The sequence below is a fragment of the Camelus dromedarius genome, chromosome 8 (genome assembly GCF_036321535.1).
Source record: "Camelus dromedarius isolate mCamDro1 chromosome 8, mCamDro1.pat, whole genome shotgun sequence".
NCBI classification, from domain to species: Eukaryota; Metazoa; Chordata; class Mammalia; order Artiodactyla; family Camelidae; genus Camelus; species Camelus dromedarius.
In genome coordinates, this window is record NC_087443.1 from 60,717,080 (window position 1) to 60,734,562 (window position 17,483).

At 48.5% G+C, this 17,483-nt stretch overlaps 1 protein-coding gene and 1 non-coding gene across 4 annotated transcripts in view; both read right to left on the minus strand.

Moving 5' to 3' along the window:
• SH3PXD2A (SH3 and PX domains 2A) overlaps positions 1-17,483 on the minus strand; it is a 223,065-nt gene that overhangs the window by 128,615 nt on the left and 76,967 nt on the right. For all 3 annotated transcript variants that reach the window (XM_031461689.2, XM_010987121.3, XM_031461688.2), the window contains exon 3: positions 9,669-9,744. In XM_031461689.2, the coding sequence (XP_031317549.2) occupies positions 9,669-9,744 (76 nt within the window). The remainder of the gene's footprint in view (positions 1-9,668; positions 9,745-17,483) is intronic.
• On the minus strand, positions 16,803-16,875 carry TRNAV-AAC (transfer RNA valine (anticodon AAC)). Its single transcript has one exon. It is a non-coding gene; the product is annotated as a tRNA-Val (tRNA).

Here is a 17,483-nt window from a genome sequence, read left to right on the forward strand (position 1 = left end):
CCTCTAAGTAGGAGTGATTGGATTTGACCCTTGTAAAAGGACATTTGGGCATCAGGTAAGGAAATAATTTATCTCCAGGAAGGAAGGGGTTGGGGAGGTCAGGAATGTCACAGAGACCTGAAATCACTGGCCCCTGGTGACTTTGCCAACATGCAAGACTATTCCTAGTTGCTCTACTGAACTTCTAGTTTAGTGTACTCAGTGTTGTGCCACAGAGATGAGCAAGAATTACACTAGAGTCCAGGACTCTGGACTCCCCATCCAGGGCACATTTTTTTGCACATTAAATTAGACCAGCTGACTGAGACCATGAAAAGACAGCACGTTTCTGCTTAGATCAGAGGCTTCTTGTGGAAAATACCCCAGGATACATTCCAATTGGGGATGAGAGAATTTGGAATGGGTGTTCAGGAGGTTGGTTCCCTCCTAGAATTATCTCTGGATAAGGAAGATACATAGCATCTGTTGTAACGAAGGGCCCTGACTCTTCCCCTGGTCTTGAACTATGGGGATGACATGGTGGAAGGACTAGGGGGCCTGCTGCACCTTGACTTCAAAAGTCACAAGCGCCCTTGATTAGCCGCCTCCTGCAAAGCTTGTCATTCCCAGCAAGACTTGGCAGCTCTGGAGGTGAGGGCTGCAAAGCTCGTGACCCTACTCTGTCATCACGGCATCAAGTCCAGGGGCGCTCAGCCCCCTCCCCACCTTTCAGCCCAGAACAACCATCTGGATCATCACCTCTTCAGAAACGAGCTCCTTGCAGCTTCTGCAGCTTTGCAAGTTACCACAGGCTAGGAGGGAGCGGCAGGAAGTGCAAGCGGGACTGAAAAGTGGAGCTGACTCAGCAAGAGGGGGTGAGCAGGCAGAGCGCAGAGCAAAGGAAACTCACGTGTCCTGCAGCAGAGCCACCTGAGGGAGGGGAAGGCTTGCAGTCCGGGCGCCTCTCCCTCTGCAGTTCACACACCACATTCTAGGCACTACATGCTTGGACCACCCTCCCACACCGTGATCAACCCATTTGGCAGATGAGGAAACTGCCCCTGGAGGCCTGTGACTGCACCAGAGTGGCACAGCTTACACATGCACGTGGAGCCCTCTTGTTCCCAGACAGCTGTGCCTCGGGAGACAGGCTTTGGAGCTTCCTGCTTCCACAGCTCCTGTCTGCCCAGCTCACTGTGGCGACTCAGCCCCCCACACTCCCCACCTGCTTTACAAACCTCTTGCTGTTCTTCCAATGTCCACGTTCAGTCCCAGTTAGGTCACGGCCTTTGCTGTCCCCTCAGCCTGGCACCCCAGGCCCTGATCTGCCCATGCCTGGCTCAGTTCAGGTGTCACCTCTGCAAGCAGCCTTTTTGGATCCCTTAATCTCAGATGCCCCAGCCATGTGACCTGGCTATTTTTCTTCCCAGCACTTCCCACTATTGGAAATAGCTTACTTGTTTGTTTACTTCCTGACTCCCCCACTGGAGGGTGAACGTCCTGAGAACGGCAGCCCAGTCTACCCTGTTCTCAGCTACACCACCAGTGCCTGCAGCTGACACATAGTAGGTGCTCACGTAATACGTGCAGCAGGAATGAATGCATGCAGCTCTTCCACGTAGCATTCAGAACAGGTTGCCAAAAGCAGGCCCTGAGAACCACTCGCCCCAGATTACAGAGTGAGAGAATGATTTTGGGGCTGGGGGCAGTAATTACAGCAAGAGGAGACCCAGTACTTCAGAGGAGGTTAGAGGAAAGTTGCTTTTAAAACAGCACATGGTGCCTCTCAGGCCTATAATCTTGTTGATCTTTCTAAAACCCTGGCATTACCAGCAGACCCTGTTTTTTCTTCCCCATCACATGGAAGGTTTGCCTTTTCCTGCCATCCCAGGTCATCAGTGGGGCTCAGAAACCTCTCAGGTCCTCTCCCTTGGGGGCTGCAGTACCTGCCAGCATCTCAGAGCCGCTGCCTCCATCACAGCCTCCCCGGCCCTTCGGACGGGGCTTTTTCAGGCTGGCGCCTGGTGGAGACACGCGGCAACGCCTACAGCCCAGGGAGAGGGCCAGCTCTCCCCTCACGCCATGAACCGGCTCTAGTTAAAGACATCCCTTCCCCCTGCTTCCTTCTGTGCTGGAACAAACACCGGATCTGCTGCACGGGGCTCTGGGGGGCAGGGAGAGGAAGGACCTGGAGACCGTGCTTGCAATTCACCTAGCACCCTCCTGCACTGGGCTCCAGAGTGCCTCTTCATTAAGGGGCCGGTATGTAAACTGGTGAGTGGGTACCAAAGAACCCAGCATGCTGGCTTTCTAAAAATACACCCCCCTAAGCTTGTAAGGTCACAAGGCTGCCTGCAGGCTGACAGTACCTACTTTGATTATAGTGAAAGGTTCACTTTTCTTCCTAAGCTATCTAGCTTCTCCATGCCTCACCAACCCAGGAGTTTGTACACCTATGGGTGGGACTGACTCTGCTATTAGGATGAAAGGGCTTTCTGGAAGCTCAGAGGCCCAGTACCAGCCAGTACGGAGACACAGATGGCTTGCAAGTGGGAGGAGACAGCAAAGTCTTCACCGAGTGAGGTCCCCTCTTTCTGCTCCACTGCCTGGCTTCTGAAGTCCCTCGGTCCCTTGCCACAGCAGTTTGCTTTTTACATCAGCAGCTACACATTCTACTTCACTCTGTAATGACCATTTCCTCCCAGGGAGCCTCCTCGGGCTGGCAAACTTAAGATACACAGGAAATGTACTCCAATCCCAGGATGGGCAACAGGAGATGGATTTTCCACAATTGTCTTTTAAAACAAGGCAGAAAGTTCCATGTAAACAGTAATTTGCCGAGAGGCTGCTGACTCCACCATGCTTGGCCCAGTGTCCTAAAGAACTTCACTTCTGTCCACCCCTCCCAAAAGCAGGAGACCCCAGAAAGCACAAGAGACACTTGTGAGACAATCCTCTCTGGCTCTCTTGCATTTTTGCATGTCTTGTCAACAAAGCATTAACTGCCTTTTGTTCTGTTTGTATAAAGGTGCTTGTATAGAAGACAGAGGCAATGTCTTGCTCAGGAGCAAACAGCAGGTTTGCATACAGCCTTGGGAGACACTGAGATAGTCTCTCTCCAGAGCAAAAGGGGTAGGTTTGCTTACTGCCCGTTATAAAAGAGGTGGGCTCCCTAATATCTGGTTCCTCTCCTATAAAGTAACCCACTGCGTGTTCAAGCATTCCTCTGGGTCTGTGGAGTCATGCCCTGGGGGACCTGGACGCAACAGGAGCTGATGCAAATGTGCTGATGTCAGGCTGCCATGATGAAGTCTTTTTTCTCTGACTTGGGAGCCTCGTGTTTTCCACTGGCATCCAGGACACTGGGGTAAGCTAACTGGCTTGCAAATAGGGTAAAATCTCAGCTCTTCCACCATTCTTGAGTGGAGTAGTTGTGCTCCTCCTACTGAGGTCAACACTGCTGCTCAGTCTCTGGGCTCCACGTCTGCCATGTTTCCAGCAAACTCAGAAGAAGTCCCAAATTATAAAAATATACATAAACCAAGGAAAGAATAACTTAAAAAAAAATAGAATGGTCTATTTTGCAAAAGGACTTTTCACATGCCTTTTTTAAAAAAGAACAGCATTTTAGGACACCTAAAAGATGAGGTGATTTGTTCTAAAGAGAAGAATTTACTTTGAAGTTTTCAGGTATAAGCCCTAGTATAAAACAAGGTCCACCCCTGCTTTTCTGTTGGAGGTGGGAATGCCAAGAGGTCAGGCTGGGAGTGGAGCTTCTCCGGGAAATCAAACTACTGTCTCCTTCCTAAAAACCAGCTGGCATCCTTGCTTATTGGCCCTCTCTACCTCCTTACAATAAAAATCAATTACTTGGGTCTGCAGCCTGGTTAACTGAGTTGTGCCAGTATCCATTTCCCGGGTTTGATAATGTACTATAGTTATATGAGATTTCACCACTGGGGGAAGCTGGACAACGGGTACTCAACTCAATGGCTACATGATGGTGCAAAATGATCTGACCTCTCCTTAAATTGGGAAGAATGCCACCTACCCTATAGGATGGTGGTGGAATCGGAGGGGAGGAATACAGAGTGCTTAGGAGTGCAACTGCAACATCTTATGAGTCTATAATTATTTCAAAACAAGGTTTAAAAAAATGCTGTGACTTAGGAAATCAAATAAGCAATCCTGTCAGATTCATGAATAAATGAAGACAGTACTCTGAAAGCCTTGGGGCTAGCCTGTTTGTAATCATATTAAAAAAATAATAAAGTAAACGGCTTAACTGCCCCCCCCCCAAAATCAATCACTCAGTTTCAGTGACCCCAGCCACTCAGTGGCATGAAAGGGCCCTTACAGGTCACCTGAATCCCCACAAGGTTCCGGTCACCTCCCTGCCCCATACAGTGCATCCCTGAAGCACAAGACAGTGATGGCAGCCAGAGGGACCGCCAGGATGCTGGGTCCTCAGGCAGCACCTCCCAGGTCCCTAGCTGAGGGGACACGGAGGCAAGAAAGGAGGGGCAAAGACAGTCCAGCTGAGGTTGGCTGTGGCAGTTCCTTCCTGCCCGGCACGGTAGGAAGGATCCCAGCTCTGCCTCGGAATGGCTAAGTGATGTTGGAAAGTGATTTGACTTCTCCCTAAAATGAGGATAATACCACCTACCCAGTGAGAACTGGAGAGATTTGGAGAGTGCCTAATACAAGGCTAGGCACCCAGGAGGAGCTCCAAAAAAAGGGTATCTGTATCTACCTTATATAAGGGAGAACAGGCCCAATTCATGATCAATCATCCAGTATGTGCCCAGCCCCACGACAGCAATACAAGAGAAGTAGATAAGGGCCTGTCTCAAAGGAAGGCCACGAAGGTCAGCAAAAAAAAGCCAGGTGTGTCTCCATCACTTGTTCATAATGTGTGGTTTGGAGGCCCAGGAAGGCCTGGAGGGAGGCACTCCCCTTCTCCCCACCTCCGCCTCCGCCTCCCCCTTCCAGGGCATCTGGGCCCTGGAGTAACTCTCTGCTCCTTCATGCCCCCAAAACCACTTGGGTTTTCTCTCCAGGGATGCCTTGCTGGAGAACCACCTGTCCCATACGGCCCATAATTTCTTCATGCCCCTCCCATGGGCGCTGCAGGTCTCACAAATCAGGGCCCAGAAAGTGGGTTCCAGCCCTGGGGGAAATAATTGGGGCGCGGAGGCCATCTGTCATTAAGGGCAGTTTCCCTACAAACCTCTCTACAGTATTTGATTGACATGCTAATTCAGAGCACTATGCTGGTAACTGTACTGTTATCCCCTCTACCACTTTGTTGGCCCTGCTCACAGCCTCCCACGCCCTAGCCCCTGTGCCAGAAGTACTGTAGAACACTCCGTCTCCTGAGAGCCATGGCACATCTTGGGTGAGGTTCTCTGGGGATAGAGCCTCCACCTTTGGCCACAGAAGCCTGGGGCCCTCACCGCTCTTCAAACCTCCAGGCTGACCCTGAACTCAGGCCATACACCTCCCAGACATGCCACAAGTCTGTGTCCTAGATCCTAAGATCCATGGCTTAAGTGCGGAATTTTCTGCCAGGATTTGACTGGCAGATGAGCGAGCACATAACCATGTGAACCTCAGATTCCCTCTCTTCTCTCAATTCCTCTGCTTTCTTTGTCATTTCAACCAGCCAGTCAGACTTCTATAAGCCCCCAGCCATGAGCCTGCAGCCAGGTGGGCCAAAGCACAGCGGCTGGCCTAACCCTCCAAAGACACCCCCAGGCCGCATACCTGGGCAGTAGAAATGCACATCGAGTCCCATCACCTCTGAAGCTAAAATTGAGGCTCCTGTGAAAATAACAGGTGTTTTCTGCTTCCACCCCTTGGGTTCTCCTTGCTCCGAAATTCCAGGCAAGGCAAAGGGCTGGCAGAGGTGTTCCCGGGGCTGGCTGCTACCCTCCCCAGGCTGGCAGGAGCCAAGGCTGCTGGATGACCTCAGCATCTTTGAACTCTCTGAGGTTCTACTGAGTCATTGCTGCCAGGGCTTAGCCTGGGGAATCACTAGGTGACCACAGACGCCCCCTCCAAGGCAGGGAGGTGGAAACAGAGACTCAAGCTGGTATCGGGTAATACAGCAGACCTGCAGGTGCCCTGTCCAGAGCCCCTACCAGCTGGTGCTCCCACCCTGCACTCTGTGGGTGTTAGCTGCTAAGGGTTCACAACTGACCCTTCTCCGGGGCACACCCTCAGCCCTCAGCCCGCGGGAGGACCTGTCCATATTTCACACTTCTAGGAGAGGAGGATGCTCACAGACCCAAATGACTGATATCCTGCTATGGGGAGTAGAAATTGTCCCCTAAGATGGGACAACTCTGTGGTGCCATCCATCTTCCAGAGCTCCTAGTGGGATCCAGCTGAGGCCAGGCTCTGTCCAGTGTCTTCCCCTACCCTGGGCTGCTTCTCTCACCGCCAGAGGATGCTCACCTGAGAGCAGCCCTCAAAAGCCAAATTGCCTGAGCATCCTCGTCTCAGGTTCTGTTTCCAGGAAACCTGACCTAAGGCAGGCACCACTCATTACTGCCCTTCTCTGAAACCCTCTCCAACTGGGGGACCAGCTTTGATTCAGGGTTGTGGGGTGGGTTGGGAACCCTCATGCCCACTCGGCCCTCGGTTGCTTGGTCCTGATTATGTTGGGCTGTTTTTCTTCAATCTTTTTCCTTCCTGTCCAAGCTAAGGAGTGAGTAAAGTACGAAAGGGTTAGGGTCATTCCCCATGGGCAGGAGGAAAGCCAGGAACAGGGCCTGGGAGTCTCAGGGTGGGATTCCAAATGGCCAGCAATGTCTGCTCTGAAGTCCTGGAGAGCAAACGAGCAAAAGGGAGACTGTGGCGAGAGAGCTCCACTGAAGGAAGGGGAGAAATGCAGAGAAGCAAGGGGGAAAGGAGACTTCCTTCAGGATGAGATGAGAGCAGAGAGCCAGTCACCTCATTCCTCTAGACAACATTGCCCACCAGGTATAGGTCACATCTATGTGGGCATTGCCAGGGACCTGTGCTTGTCTTTTCCCAGAAGTTGGGGACAGCAGTGGGGTGAATTTCTTTCCTAATAGCTGCCATTTATTGAGCGTTTACTGTGGGACAGGCACTGTGCAAAGCACTTTACATGAATTTGTTTAATCCCTAGAAGAGGAAACTGAAGTTCAGAGAGGTCTCAGTCCTGCAGCAGCTGTTGGGTTATCATCTCCTGGGGTAGCTGATGTGAAGGGGAGCCCTGGCCGAGAAGTCAGAGACAAGAATTTTGGTGTTGGCTATACTTCCTGGCCGTGTGGCTTGTTCAAGTCTATTTGCCTGCATTGGCCTCAATTTCCTAGTCAGTAAAATGAGGATAATAAGCTCATGGGGAGGATCAACTGAGATGACATATGTGAGTGTGCTGTGTGACAGGCTAAGCACAGGTCAGCAACTGGTAATAATAAGGGCTGACATTTATTTAGCCTCTACTAGGCACCAGCCATAGTTCTAAGCACCTGAGACATATTAATTCACTTTACCATTATAACAGCCTCCCCAGGAAGCAGATATGTTATCAGTCCTATTTTCCAGGAGGAAACTGAGGCCCAGAGAAGGCATTACAACTGGTAACCAGCAGAGCCAGGGTTTCCAGGGGTGAAGCCATGCAGTCTGACTCCTGAGACTGTGGGCTGTAGAAGGATGTGAGCCTTGCAATTCACCCCACCCAACCCCGCCCATCCTTCGAGGTCAGCTCCAGGTCCCCCTCGTTCAGGAGGCCTTTGCTGACTTGGGCTCACAATGAGCTCCTTCTCCATCAAAACTGGAATTTCACAGTGATAGAGGTCACATCCTGCCTTAAATGGTTCTCTGATTAGAGAGTAGATCTTGTCTCTCTCACTAGCCTGAGGGTTCCTTAGATGAAGGAAACAAATCCATTTCTCCCTGGACTCACCAGCCACCCCCACCCAGTCCCTGGCCCTGGGCACTCATTCCTGGGCCTGGGCACAGGCTAAGCCCCTCAAAACACCTGCTGAGTGAATAATAGTGGGGAGCTCTTTCCCTGGAGTGCTGGCCACGGAGTGGGGGAGGGCAGGGGGAAGTCGGTTCTCCTTGAGCAACAGGCAGCCTTCATGCCCCGAGGCTGGGTCCCCTTGGCACCAGAGCTGCACACCAGCTCCACTGGCTCTCGGACACTTGTGTCCACAGCATCCCAGCTGCGCTCCCAGGTCCTCGGTGGGCATAGGAATCGGACTGTACTGGAGCAACATCTAAAATCCTTACAAACTTGGGTGGTGGACGTTCCAAACTGCCTCAAGACCCAGCGGAAAGCCAGGCAGGGTGCAAAAGTCCCCCACGTTAACTCCCAGGCAGGGACTGGAGAAACAGTCCTCTGTCTCCATGGAAGGGGCCCAGGGCTGAGATTCCCTACACCCTCACTGACTCATTTTGGTCTTGTCTAAACTGTGGATTTACAAGTTCTTCTTTGTAGCTAAATTAATTCTCTCCAATTTTAGCATTAAGACTTGGAGGACAGGTGGCAATGCCTGCTCTTGTCTTGCACTGCTTTTGAGGATGGGGCTGCATGAGAAGCATCTATTAGGGAGGAACCACTGTCTGTGGGAGGTGCCCCTGGGGAGGTTCTCGAGTCAACAAGCAGGTTAGTACCGTGGGCTGGCAGCATGCTAGGGATTAATGAGACACGGATCTGCTTCTCACAATGGTCCCTGATCGCTGTCACTCTGGAGGCTAGCCCGGGGAGGTCCAGGCCCAGCAGCAATGGAAGGTGAAGACCACTGTGTGGGAAGGCCCCCCTGGGAACAGTCCCACCCCCTGGCTTGGGGAAAGGCTGGAATCCCGAGAGCCAGGAGGCAGCACCGCCCACTCGATTCAGGGCAAAGAGCCCGGTTTGGAGCAGGAGACAGAGTTCACGCCTCAGCTTTGCCACTTTTATGGGCAGTTACTCAACGTCTCTGAACCTCAACATCTTCATCCCTCAAGTGGCAATTATAACACACAGCTGAGTGCGGAGATTTGTATACGATCACAAATTAAAAAGCACTTTGTAAGCTATAAATTCATCACAAGCTATAAGACATCATAGCAATGGCAGATTATGACACACCTGAGAAGATGCCCTCTAAGTTATACAACATAATGAATTGCCTTAAACATGTTCCAAAATGGTGTGGTGGTTAATGGCCTTTATGACCAGATGGACCTGGGTTCAAATCCTAGCTCTGCCAACTCACAGGTCGGGTTATGTCAGCTATCAGGGCCTCAAGCGATAACGGTGCCAGGAGGACTCGAGCAGGTTGGACGGAGAAGCGTGCTCAATTTAAGGTTGTCTACGATTATCATGAGAGCCAGTGGAAAGAGTTCAGCATGCAGTTTTGCATCTTTTCACAGGAAAACTTGATCTCGCTGTGCTTTTTGTAAAAAGGCAACCAAAGTCCCAGAGCCTGAAAAACTCCTAAATTACATGGCCCAGGGCCACCTCTGCTGGGGTGGTGGGAGAGGCCCCAGTGAGGACAATGGCCTTCAAAATCAAGGGCTTCTGATCCCCTGGGGAGTTGTTAACATGCAGATTGCTAGGCCCACCCAGACCAGAATTTCTGGTGTGGTAGCCAGCCTTTTCTTGGCCTACAGAATGTCTCTCTCCAGGGTACCCCCCCGGCCCCTCATCAGCACGGCCATCCAAAGCTTACCTGGAAGGAAGGGGATGATTCTCTGCTTGGGGTCCTTCTGGCCACCTTCGATGGGAAACTTATCCAAAAGCTGCATCTGAGAAGCCAGACAGAGGGACAGGATTCAGGAAACTGGAATGGCCCTCAGCGACCCTTCCCTACTCCACTCCATGGCTCCAAGGCCTCACCATCCTCACACGGATGAGTGATGCCTGAAATCCCTCATTTCACAGACGATTAACAAACCACATGGGGCATGAGAGGGAGGAGGCCAGAGTGCTCTATGCATCAAAGGCAGTGTGTGAACAATCTCCAGGAGGGCTGATGGTGTAGGGGGAGGTTTCTGGAGATGCCCCCACTAGGTCATGTAGGGACCAGCAAGATCTCAGTCCAGGCTGCAGGTGGGGTTTCCAGAGGCTTCTTTTGACCCAGTTTCTTTCAGAATGTCATATGTTGGGCGAGTCCTTCAGCCACCTGCCATCCCAAACCCCCCTGGGCCAGGATGGGGAAGGCTCCACCTGATACTTCAGACAGACCACCCACTTTTCAGAACCGCTCTGTGGAAACAGACCCAGATGTTATTTTAATTGCAAAACCAAATCCAGCCCTTTGCCCCCAAATCTGGAAGACCCCCTCCTCCGTTTCCTACCTTCCCACCCTGAGATCGCTGCTGTTTTTCCAGGGACAGACCCATTGGAAGAGTTTCCAGGGTTCTGGAGGAACAACTGTTTTTTTTCTTCTGCTGTTTTGGGCTGAAATTCTGTATAAACTGGAAAAACACACAGGAGACAGGATGGACGAAACCACGGCCTCTGTGCGTGTGTGGAGTTAATCTCCCTCCCAAGGCGCAGGCAGGAGGTGGAGCAGAGTAGGGACAGCAGAATCCAGCCCCGCTGCCCCAGCTGTGTGACCTTGAGCCAGGCTGGAAGCTTTCTTAGACTTCAGGAGCCTCATTGGTAAAATGAGGAAGATTCGTCACATGATATCTGAAGCCCATCCCTTCCTTTGAATATTATTAAACATTCATCAAGCATAGACTTAGAGCACTGGGCATTAAGAAAATGTCCATAAAGAAAAGAAATGAAGTCCCTCCCCTCAGGGAGTTTACATTCTAGTCGAGAAGACAAAGAGTAAACAAATAAATACGTACAGTGTTGGGGGAGAAGTGCTATGAAGCAAAATGAAGTAGGATAACCTGGTGGAGCAAAAAAGGAATAAACAGTTCTTTTATATAGAGTGGGGAGGAAGGCCTCACAAATCAGATGGCAATTCAGCAGAGACCTTCAGGAGGCAAGGAAGTGAGCCGATGTGGAGGGGGAGAATGTTCCAGGCCGGGGAAGGGCCAGTGAAGTGGAGGCTGGAGTGGAGAGAGCAAAGCGCCAGCTAGGCAGTGAGATCCAAGAGGCAGGCTGGACCACGGGGAAGATGGCTCCAGTCACAGGGAAGAGAATGGGCCACACCGGGGAAGCAGGGAGACCAGTTAGGAGCCTACTGATTGGCTTGGACCAAAGTGCTGCCTTGGAGGTGGTGAAAGCGTGGTCCTTGCTGGATTTGACGTGAGTGTGCACACATGTGTGTGTGCGCACGTGCACATGCACGTGTGAATACTTCCATCTACCCACCTACCCACCCAGCTCTAACACGTGATTTCAGGACTCTCTCTTGCACAATCATTATCCAACATACATAGGCTATTTTGAGCCCACACATGAAGGGCGGGTCATTGTTGGATTCCATTCCAAACAAGACAGACTGCACCATTATTAACTTTCACTTCCCTGAACACAGACTAAAATTTAACAAAAGCTGGCTCATGAGTTTTCAAATGTCAATATTGTAAGTCCATCTCTCCAACATTTCATAATTGCTGGCTATGTATAAATAAGGACTATGGGCCATAACACTATAAACCTGTACTTAGGATTTTTTTTTTTAAATAATAGATTTTCAAGTAAATTCTACACTGAGTAAAACTCTTATTTTCTCCTTTCCCCATTTTCCTCACATATTCTATTTTGTAAATTTTATTTCTCTATTACGTAAGTAATTCATATTCATTGAGGGGGAAAAACTAGAAATTATAGAAGCAGTAGATGGTCAAAAAGAGTAAGAATCACTCATAATCCTCCCCCCCTGAAAAAGCAACATTAATATTTGGGATATATATATCCTTTCCAGATGTTTCTACATGCATGTAGATAAAATAGGCTCATCAATACTCTTACAGTATATAATGACACTTTCCCATGTCAATGAATACTTCCATATCATCATTCTTTTATTTTATTTTATCTTTTTGAATGGAGGTACTGGGGATTGATCCCAGGACCTCGGGCATGCTAAGCATGCACTCTGCCACTGAGCTATACTCTCCTCCATATCAACATTCTTAATTGTGACACAGAATTTCAATGTTTGAATGGGTCACAGTTGATCTGCCTACTCCTCTATGGCTGGATATTCACTATAACATGTAATACTATAGTGAACACCCTTGTCCATGTATCTATGCACGCTTTCTTAGTACATTGTCTATTTTTTTGTTTCATCCCCTTGAAATCTATGCAAATTTACAGGTGTCTTAAATCTTTTCTGGGAGAAGATTGAGGACAAACAGATGGATAACTAATACGTGCAGGCCAGGCCTGGGGCCTCTGAGCGGCTTCGTAGGATTTCTGAGGAAGAGTACAGAGACGAGGAGGAGAAAGGCAGGCCCAGCTGCGTGCCCTGGCGCGGCGTGATCTACCCTCATCAGACCACTTTTCTCCTGAAAGAAGGGAGCTTGCTGTGCCCAGCAAGCCAAGGGACTTAAATCGCCCTATCTCTTTGGGGCTCAAAGGAGTTAGGCTACAGAAACTTTAGGTTTCCTATCAGCCCTGACATACATTTGTTCTCTGACTTGTAAATTCTTTTTCAGACCCAAGAGTCTGAGATTCTCACTGACAGTGCATAGGGAAGGGGGTGCCAAGAGGAGTGGGCCGGGGCAGGTAAGATTCATACATTCCTTCCTTTCCTCCAAAAACATCTGTGGTGGGCCTTCCAGAGGCCAGGACCTCTGTTAGGTGCTAGAAATAAGTTAAATCACGGTCTTTACACCAAGGAGCTCGTGATCTAGATCTTAAGCAGGTCTTCAGAGCCTTCCACACACATACGAAGCACCTCTGCCGACGTGTTAAGATTCAGTGGGTCCGAGTGGGGCCCGAGATCCTGCATTTCTACCAAGCCCACAGTGATGCTGAAACTGCTGGTCCATGGACCACACTCAGCAGCAAAGCTCTAGAGCTGTGCAGTCTCATATGGCCATCAACACCTCCATGTGGCTCGTGAGCACTGGCCCATCCAACCTAGTGTAGAATATGCACCAAGTTTTGAAGACTTAGAACAACAAAAAAAGTGAAATATCTCATTAACAATTTTCGTATTGAATGCATGTTGAAATAATAATATTTTGGGTATATCAGGTTAAGCAAACATACCTTTAAAATAATTTCACCTGTTTTATGTTTGTAAGTAGCTACTAGAAGAATTTAAATTATCTATATGGTTCAAATTATATTTCTATTGGACAGGCTGCTCTAGAGCAAGATGGTTCTCAAAGTGTAGTTTGAAGTCTGCTTGTACCTGATACCTTGGGGTAGGGGAGAGTGTTTGTTAAAAGTGCAGCTTCTTGAGCCCAACCCAGAAGTCTGTGAAGCTTTGTTCTGGCGCTAGAGATAGACGAGCAAGTTCTGGAGTGACAGGGAATGGTGAGGATCTATGAACAGGATCCTGTGGGACCTGAAGGAAGAGGTCAGGGAAGACTTCCAGTAGGAGGTGAGCCAGCTCTATCTTGGCAGAGTGATAGTCACATTCCCTGTGTCTTCCCTGCCAAAGAGCAGTCTGAATTCTCTCCATGGTTCATGTGTTTCCCAGAAGGCAGGGGTCATCTGATGGCCCCGTAGATTTGAGTTTTCCTTCAAAAGTCCTCCTGAGGATGCTCGCCAGCCAGCCTCCCTTCCACCTCCTCCTTCTCTAACAGATTTTCCTCTTCCCCTACCTCTGCCTTAGTCTGGGCCCACCAAGGCCAAGACGAGCCCATCCATTGAAAGTCCTAGGTCAACAGGTGCTCTCTAGAGCTGTGAGCACCCAGCTGGCCTGCTGCCTTCCACCCCCAGCCCTCAGGTGCTGATCCCAGCCACATCTGTCACTTAGTCCCACCACCGCCGCTGAGCCTTGGCATCTACCCTCACCGGCCTCCCCAAGGCCCACTGGCCACAGGGAAGATGATGCACTGCTCACCAGATGCTGGTGACATTTTCTCTGTCCACGAGTCACCTTTCAAAAAAGGCAAATCCCCTGGGTCAGACTCCAGAGCAAACAAAATACAGGGGACCAGCTGAAATTACTGAATGTAGGGGGCTCACAAAGTTACACTGTTCAGTAAAGTGGCCCATGCACAGTATGGCGGAGTGGTGGGCGGTGGGATAAACATCTGCGGACATGTATGATATACAATCCAAATGTCACCCCACCTGGGAGGCCAGGCGGGCTGCGAAGTGGGTTCTGTAACCTGGTGGGTGCCCACTTCGCCGATCTGGGTCCAACAGAGAAAACACTCCCATGAAAGGCTGGGGCGGGGGCTGTCTCAGGAAGAGGCAGCCCAGACCTTCCGGGAGGAGGAAGCCTGGTGTGTGGGCAGTGGGAAGGAAGCCCTGCCCCGCAGAGAGTTCTGCTGCGGCCACCTTTTCAGGCAGGAAGTAGATCCTCCTGTCACTTTGGCAAGGGCCTGACTCAGGCTGGAAGAAAAGCAGGGCCTGTTGCCAGGGTCCTTCTTCGAGTGAGAGGCATTTGGCTCACAGAGCCTTTTGCAACCACATCAGAACTCTGCAGCGTGTGGAGGACGCCAGGCTGTTTATCTAAGGGGTGGATGGTGCAAGAGATACAGGACAGCTCGGCTCCAAGAGCTGGCCCCGGCCAGAGAAAGCTGATTCGGCAGCTCTTCTTGGGCAGGGCTGAGCAGCAATAAACACTGGGGAGAGAGAAGGGTGGGCCCCGGGCCCAGCTGGGGCACATCTGTAACCCAAGAGGCAGACTCCTCGCCCTTCTGAGAGGGTGGAGTTCCCAGCCACTCCAGCTTTGAGGCCCTAATCGTTGTGACCGTTTCCAGCTCAGGAACAAAGAGAATGTTAGTTACTAAGAAGCTCATGGGTTTCCTGACCTAGAAATTCCCCTTACAAAGAGGTAAGGTCACCCCGGCTCCCTGGGAACTCTGAGAGATGGAGGGAAATCTCAGCATTGGTCTGTCCATTCTACTAACTGAGGGCTTACCAAGCCCTGTGTTAGGTGCGGGGACACAGCAGGGAGAATCAGAGACAGAGAGGGACAACGGTAAGTGCGGCTTTGCTTGAAGTCCTCATCTTTTGTGGCCTGAAACGTACTTCCCCACTCCCGTCCTTCTTTGATGGCCTTATGATGTGATATCTACCGTGGGAAGCCCTCTTTGACCATCCCAGCCTAAGGTCACACCACCTCTCAATGAATTTCTGGGGTTTTTTTTTTTCCTTTTCTTTGTTTTTTTTTTTAACTGGGGATTGAACCCAGGGCCTGTGCATGCTAATCACACGCTCTACCACTGAGCCATACCCTCCCCTCTTCTTTGAATTTCAACAGCACTCCTGTTTGGAATACTATTTCAGTACTTCACACGGTCTTTTGTGATTTTTTTTTTGTTCAAGTTCACCTCATTGCCTTCAAGAGGAGGCATCCTTCCCCTTAAATGGTCTTGGTGCTCTTGAAGAAAATCAGTTCAAGATAAATGTTTATTTCCTGGACTCTCAATTCTATTCCTTTGATCTATATGTCTGTCCTATGTACCACACCATCTTGATTACTGGAGCTTTGTATTAAGTTGGTTTCTTTTTTAATAGACTATCTTTTAGAGCAGTTTTAGGTTCACAGCAAAATTGAGCAGAAAGCACAGAGAGTTCTTATATACTCCTTGACCCCACACATTCCCAGTCTCTCCCATCATCAAAATTCCAGACCAGAGAGGCACATTTATTACAGTCGATGGACCTACATTGACAAATGACTATCACCCAAAGCCCACAGTGGACATTAAGGGTCATTTTTGGTATTAAACATTCTATAGGTTCGGACAAAATATCACATGTATCTACCATTACAGTATCATATAGAATAGTTTCACTGCCCCCCAAATCTTCTGTGCTTCACCCATTTGTCCCCTTCCCCCAATCCTGGCAACCACTGATACTTTACTACCACCATAGTTTCGCCTTTTCTAGACTATCATATTGTCAGAATCATACAGTTTGTAGCCTTCGCTTCTTTAATTTTCAAAATGCACAATATGCATTTAAGGTTCCTGTGTCTTTTCAAGGCTGAATAGCTCATTTCTGTTTAGCGCTGAATAATATTCCATTACGTGGATGTACTACAGTTTATCTATTCATCTACTGAAGGACATCTCGGTTGCTTCCAAGTTTTTGGCAATTATGAATAATGCTGCTGTAAACATCCATCTGCAGGTTTTTGTGGGGACATAGTTTTCAGCTCATTTGGTTAAATACCAAGGAGGGTGATTACTGAATCATATGGTAAGAGTAAGCCTAATTTTATAAAAAACTGCCGAATTGTCTTCCAAAGTGGCTTTATCATTTTGCATTCTGACCAGCAAGGAATGACAGTTTCTGTTGCTCCACATCCCTGCCAGCATTTAGTATTGTCAGTGTTTTGGATTTTCACCATTCTAATAGAGGAGGGTAGTAGTATCTTGTTTTAATTTGCAATTTTCTAATGAGCAATGATGTTGAACACCTTTTCATACGCTTATGTGCCATCTGTGTATCTTTGGTGAGGTGCCTGTTAAGACCTTTGCTTATTTATTAATCAGGTTGCTCATTTTCTTATTGTTGAATTTTAAGAGTTCTTTATATATTTTGGATAATAGTCATTTATCAGATATGTCTTTTGGAAATATTTTCTTCAAGTCTGGCTTCTCTTGTCATTCTCTTGTATTAAGTTTCTTTAAACTTATTTCATGGAGATTTTATTTTTTAAATTGTTTTTTTCTGTTTTTTTTTTTAATTTCACATTTAAAATTTTTATTTATTTTTAAGGGGGGAGGTAATTAGGTTTTTATTTATTTATTTTTAATGGAGGTGCTGGGGATTGAACCCAGGGCCTTGTGCATGTTAGGCACATGCTCTACCACTGAGCTATATCCTCCCCTTGATGTATTAAGTTTTGACATCAGGAAGTTTGAATCCTCCAACTTTGTTTTTCTTCTTCAGGGTTGTTTTGGCTATTTGGAGTAATTTGAATTTTCATATGAATTTCTGGATCAGCATGTCAATTTCTGCAAAGAAGCCAGATGAGATTTGACAGGAATACATAGAATCTGTAGATAAATTTGTGGAGTACTACTATTTTAACAATACTGAGTCTTCCAATCTATGAACATGGGATGTCTTTTCATTTATTTAGTAACATTTTTGTTTTAAAGTCTATTTTGTCTGATAGCAGTACAGCCACGACAGCTCTCCTAATTTTTAGTATAACATTTTCATTCCTTTAATGATTTTTTACTATATTTTTGAGTTGTTTCTTAATGGCTGCTCTAGGGCTTACAGTACACACCTTGCCTTATTAGAATCTACTTTAGACTTATACTAAATTCCAGTGAGATACAGAAACATGGCTCCCATATAGTTACATTCTCTCTCTTTTCTGTACTATTACTGATATATATATTATATTTATATATAATACAAACCCAGTAATTGTTATCACTACTACAGTAGCCCTAGACTGGGAGCTGGAGGGAGCAGGAGCCCT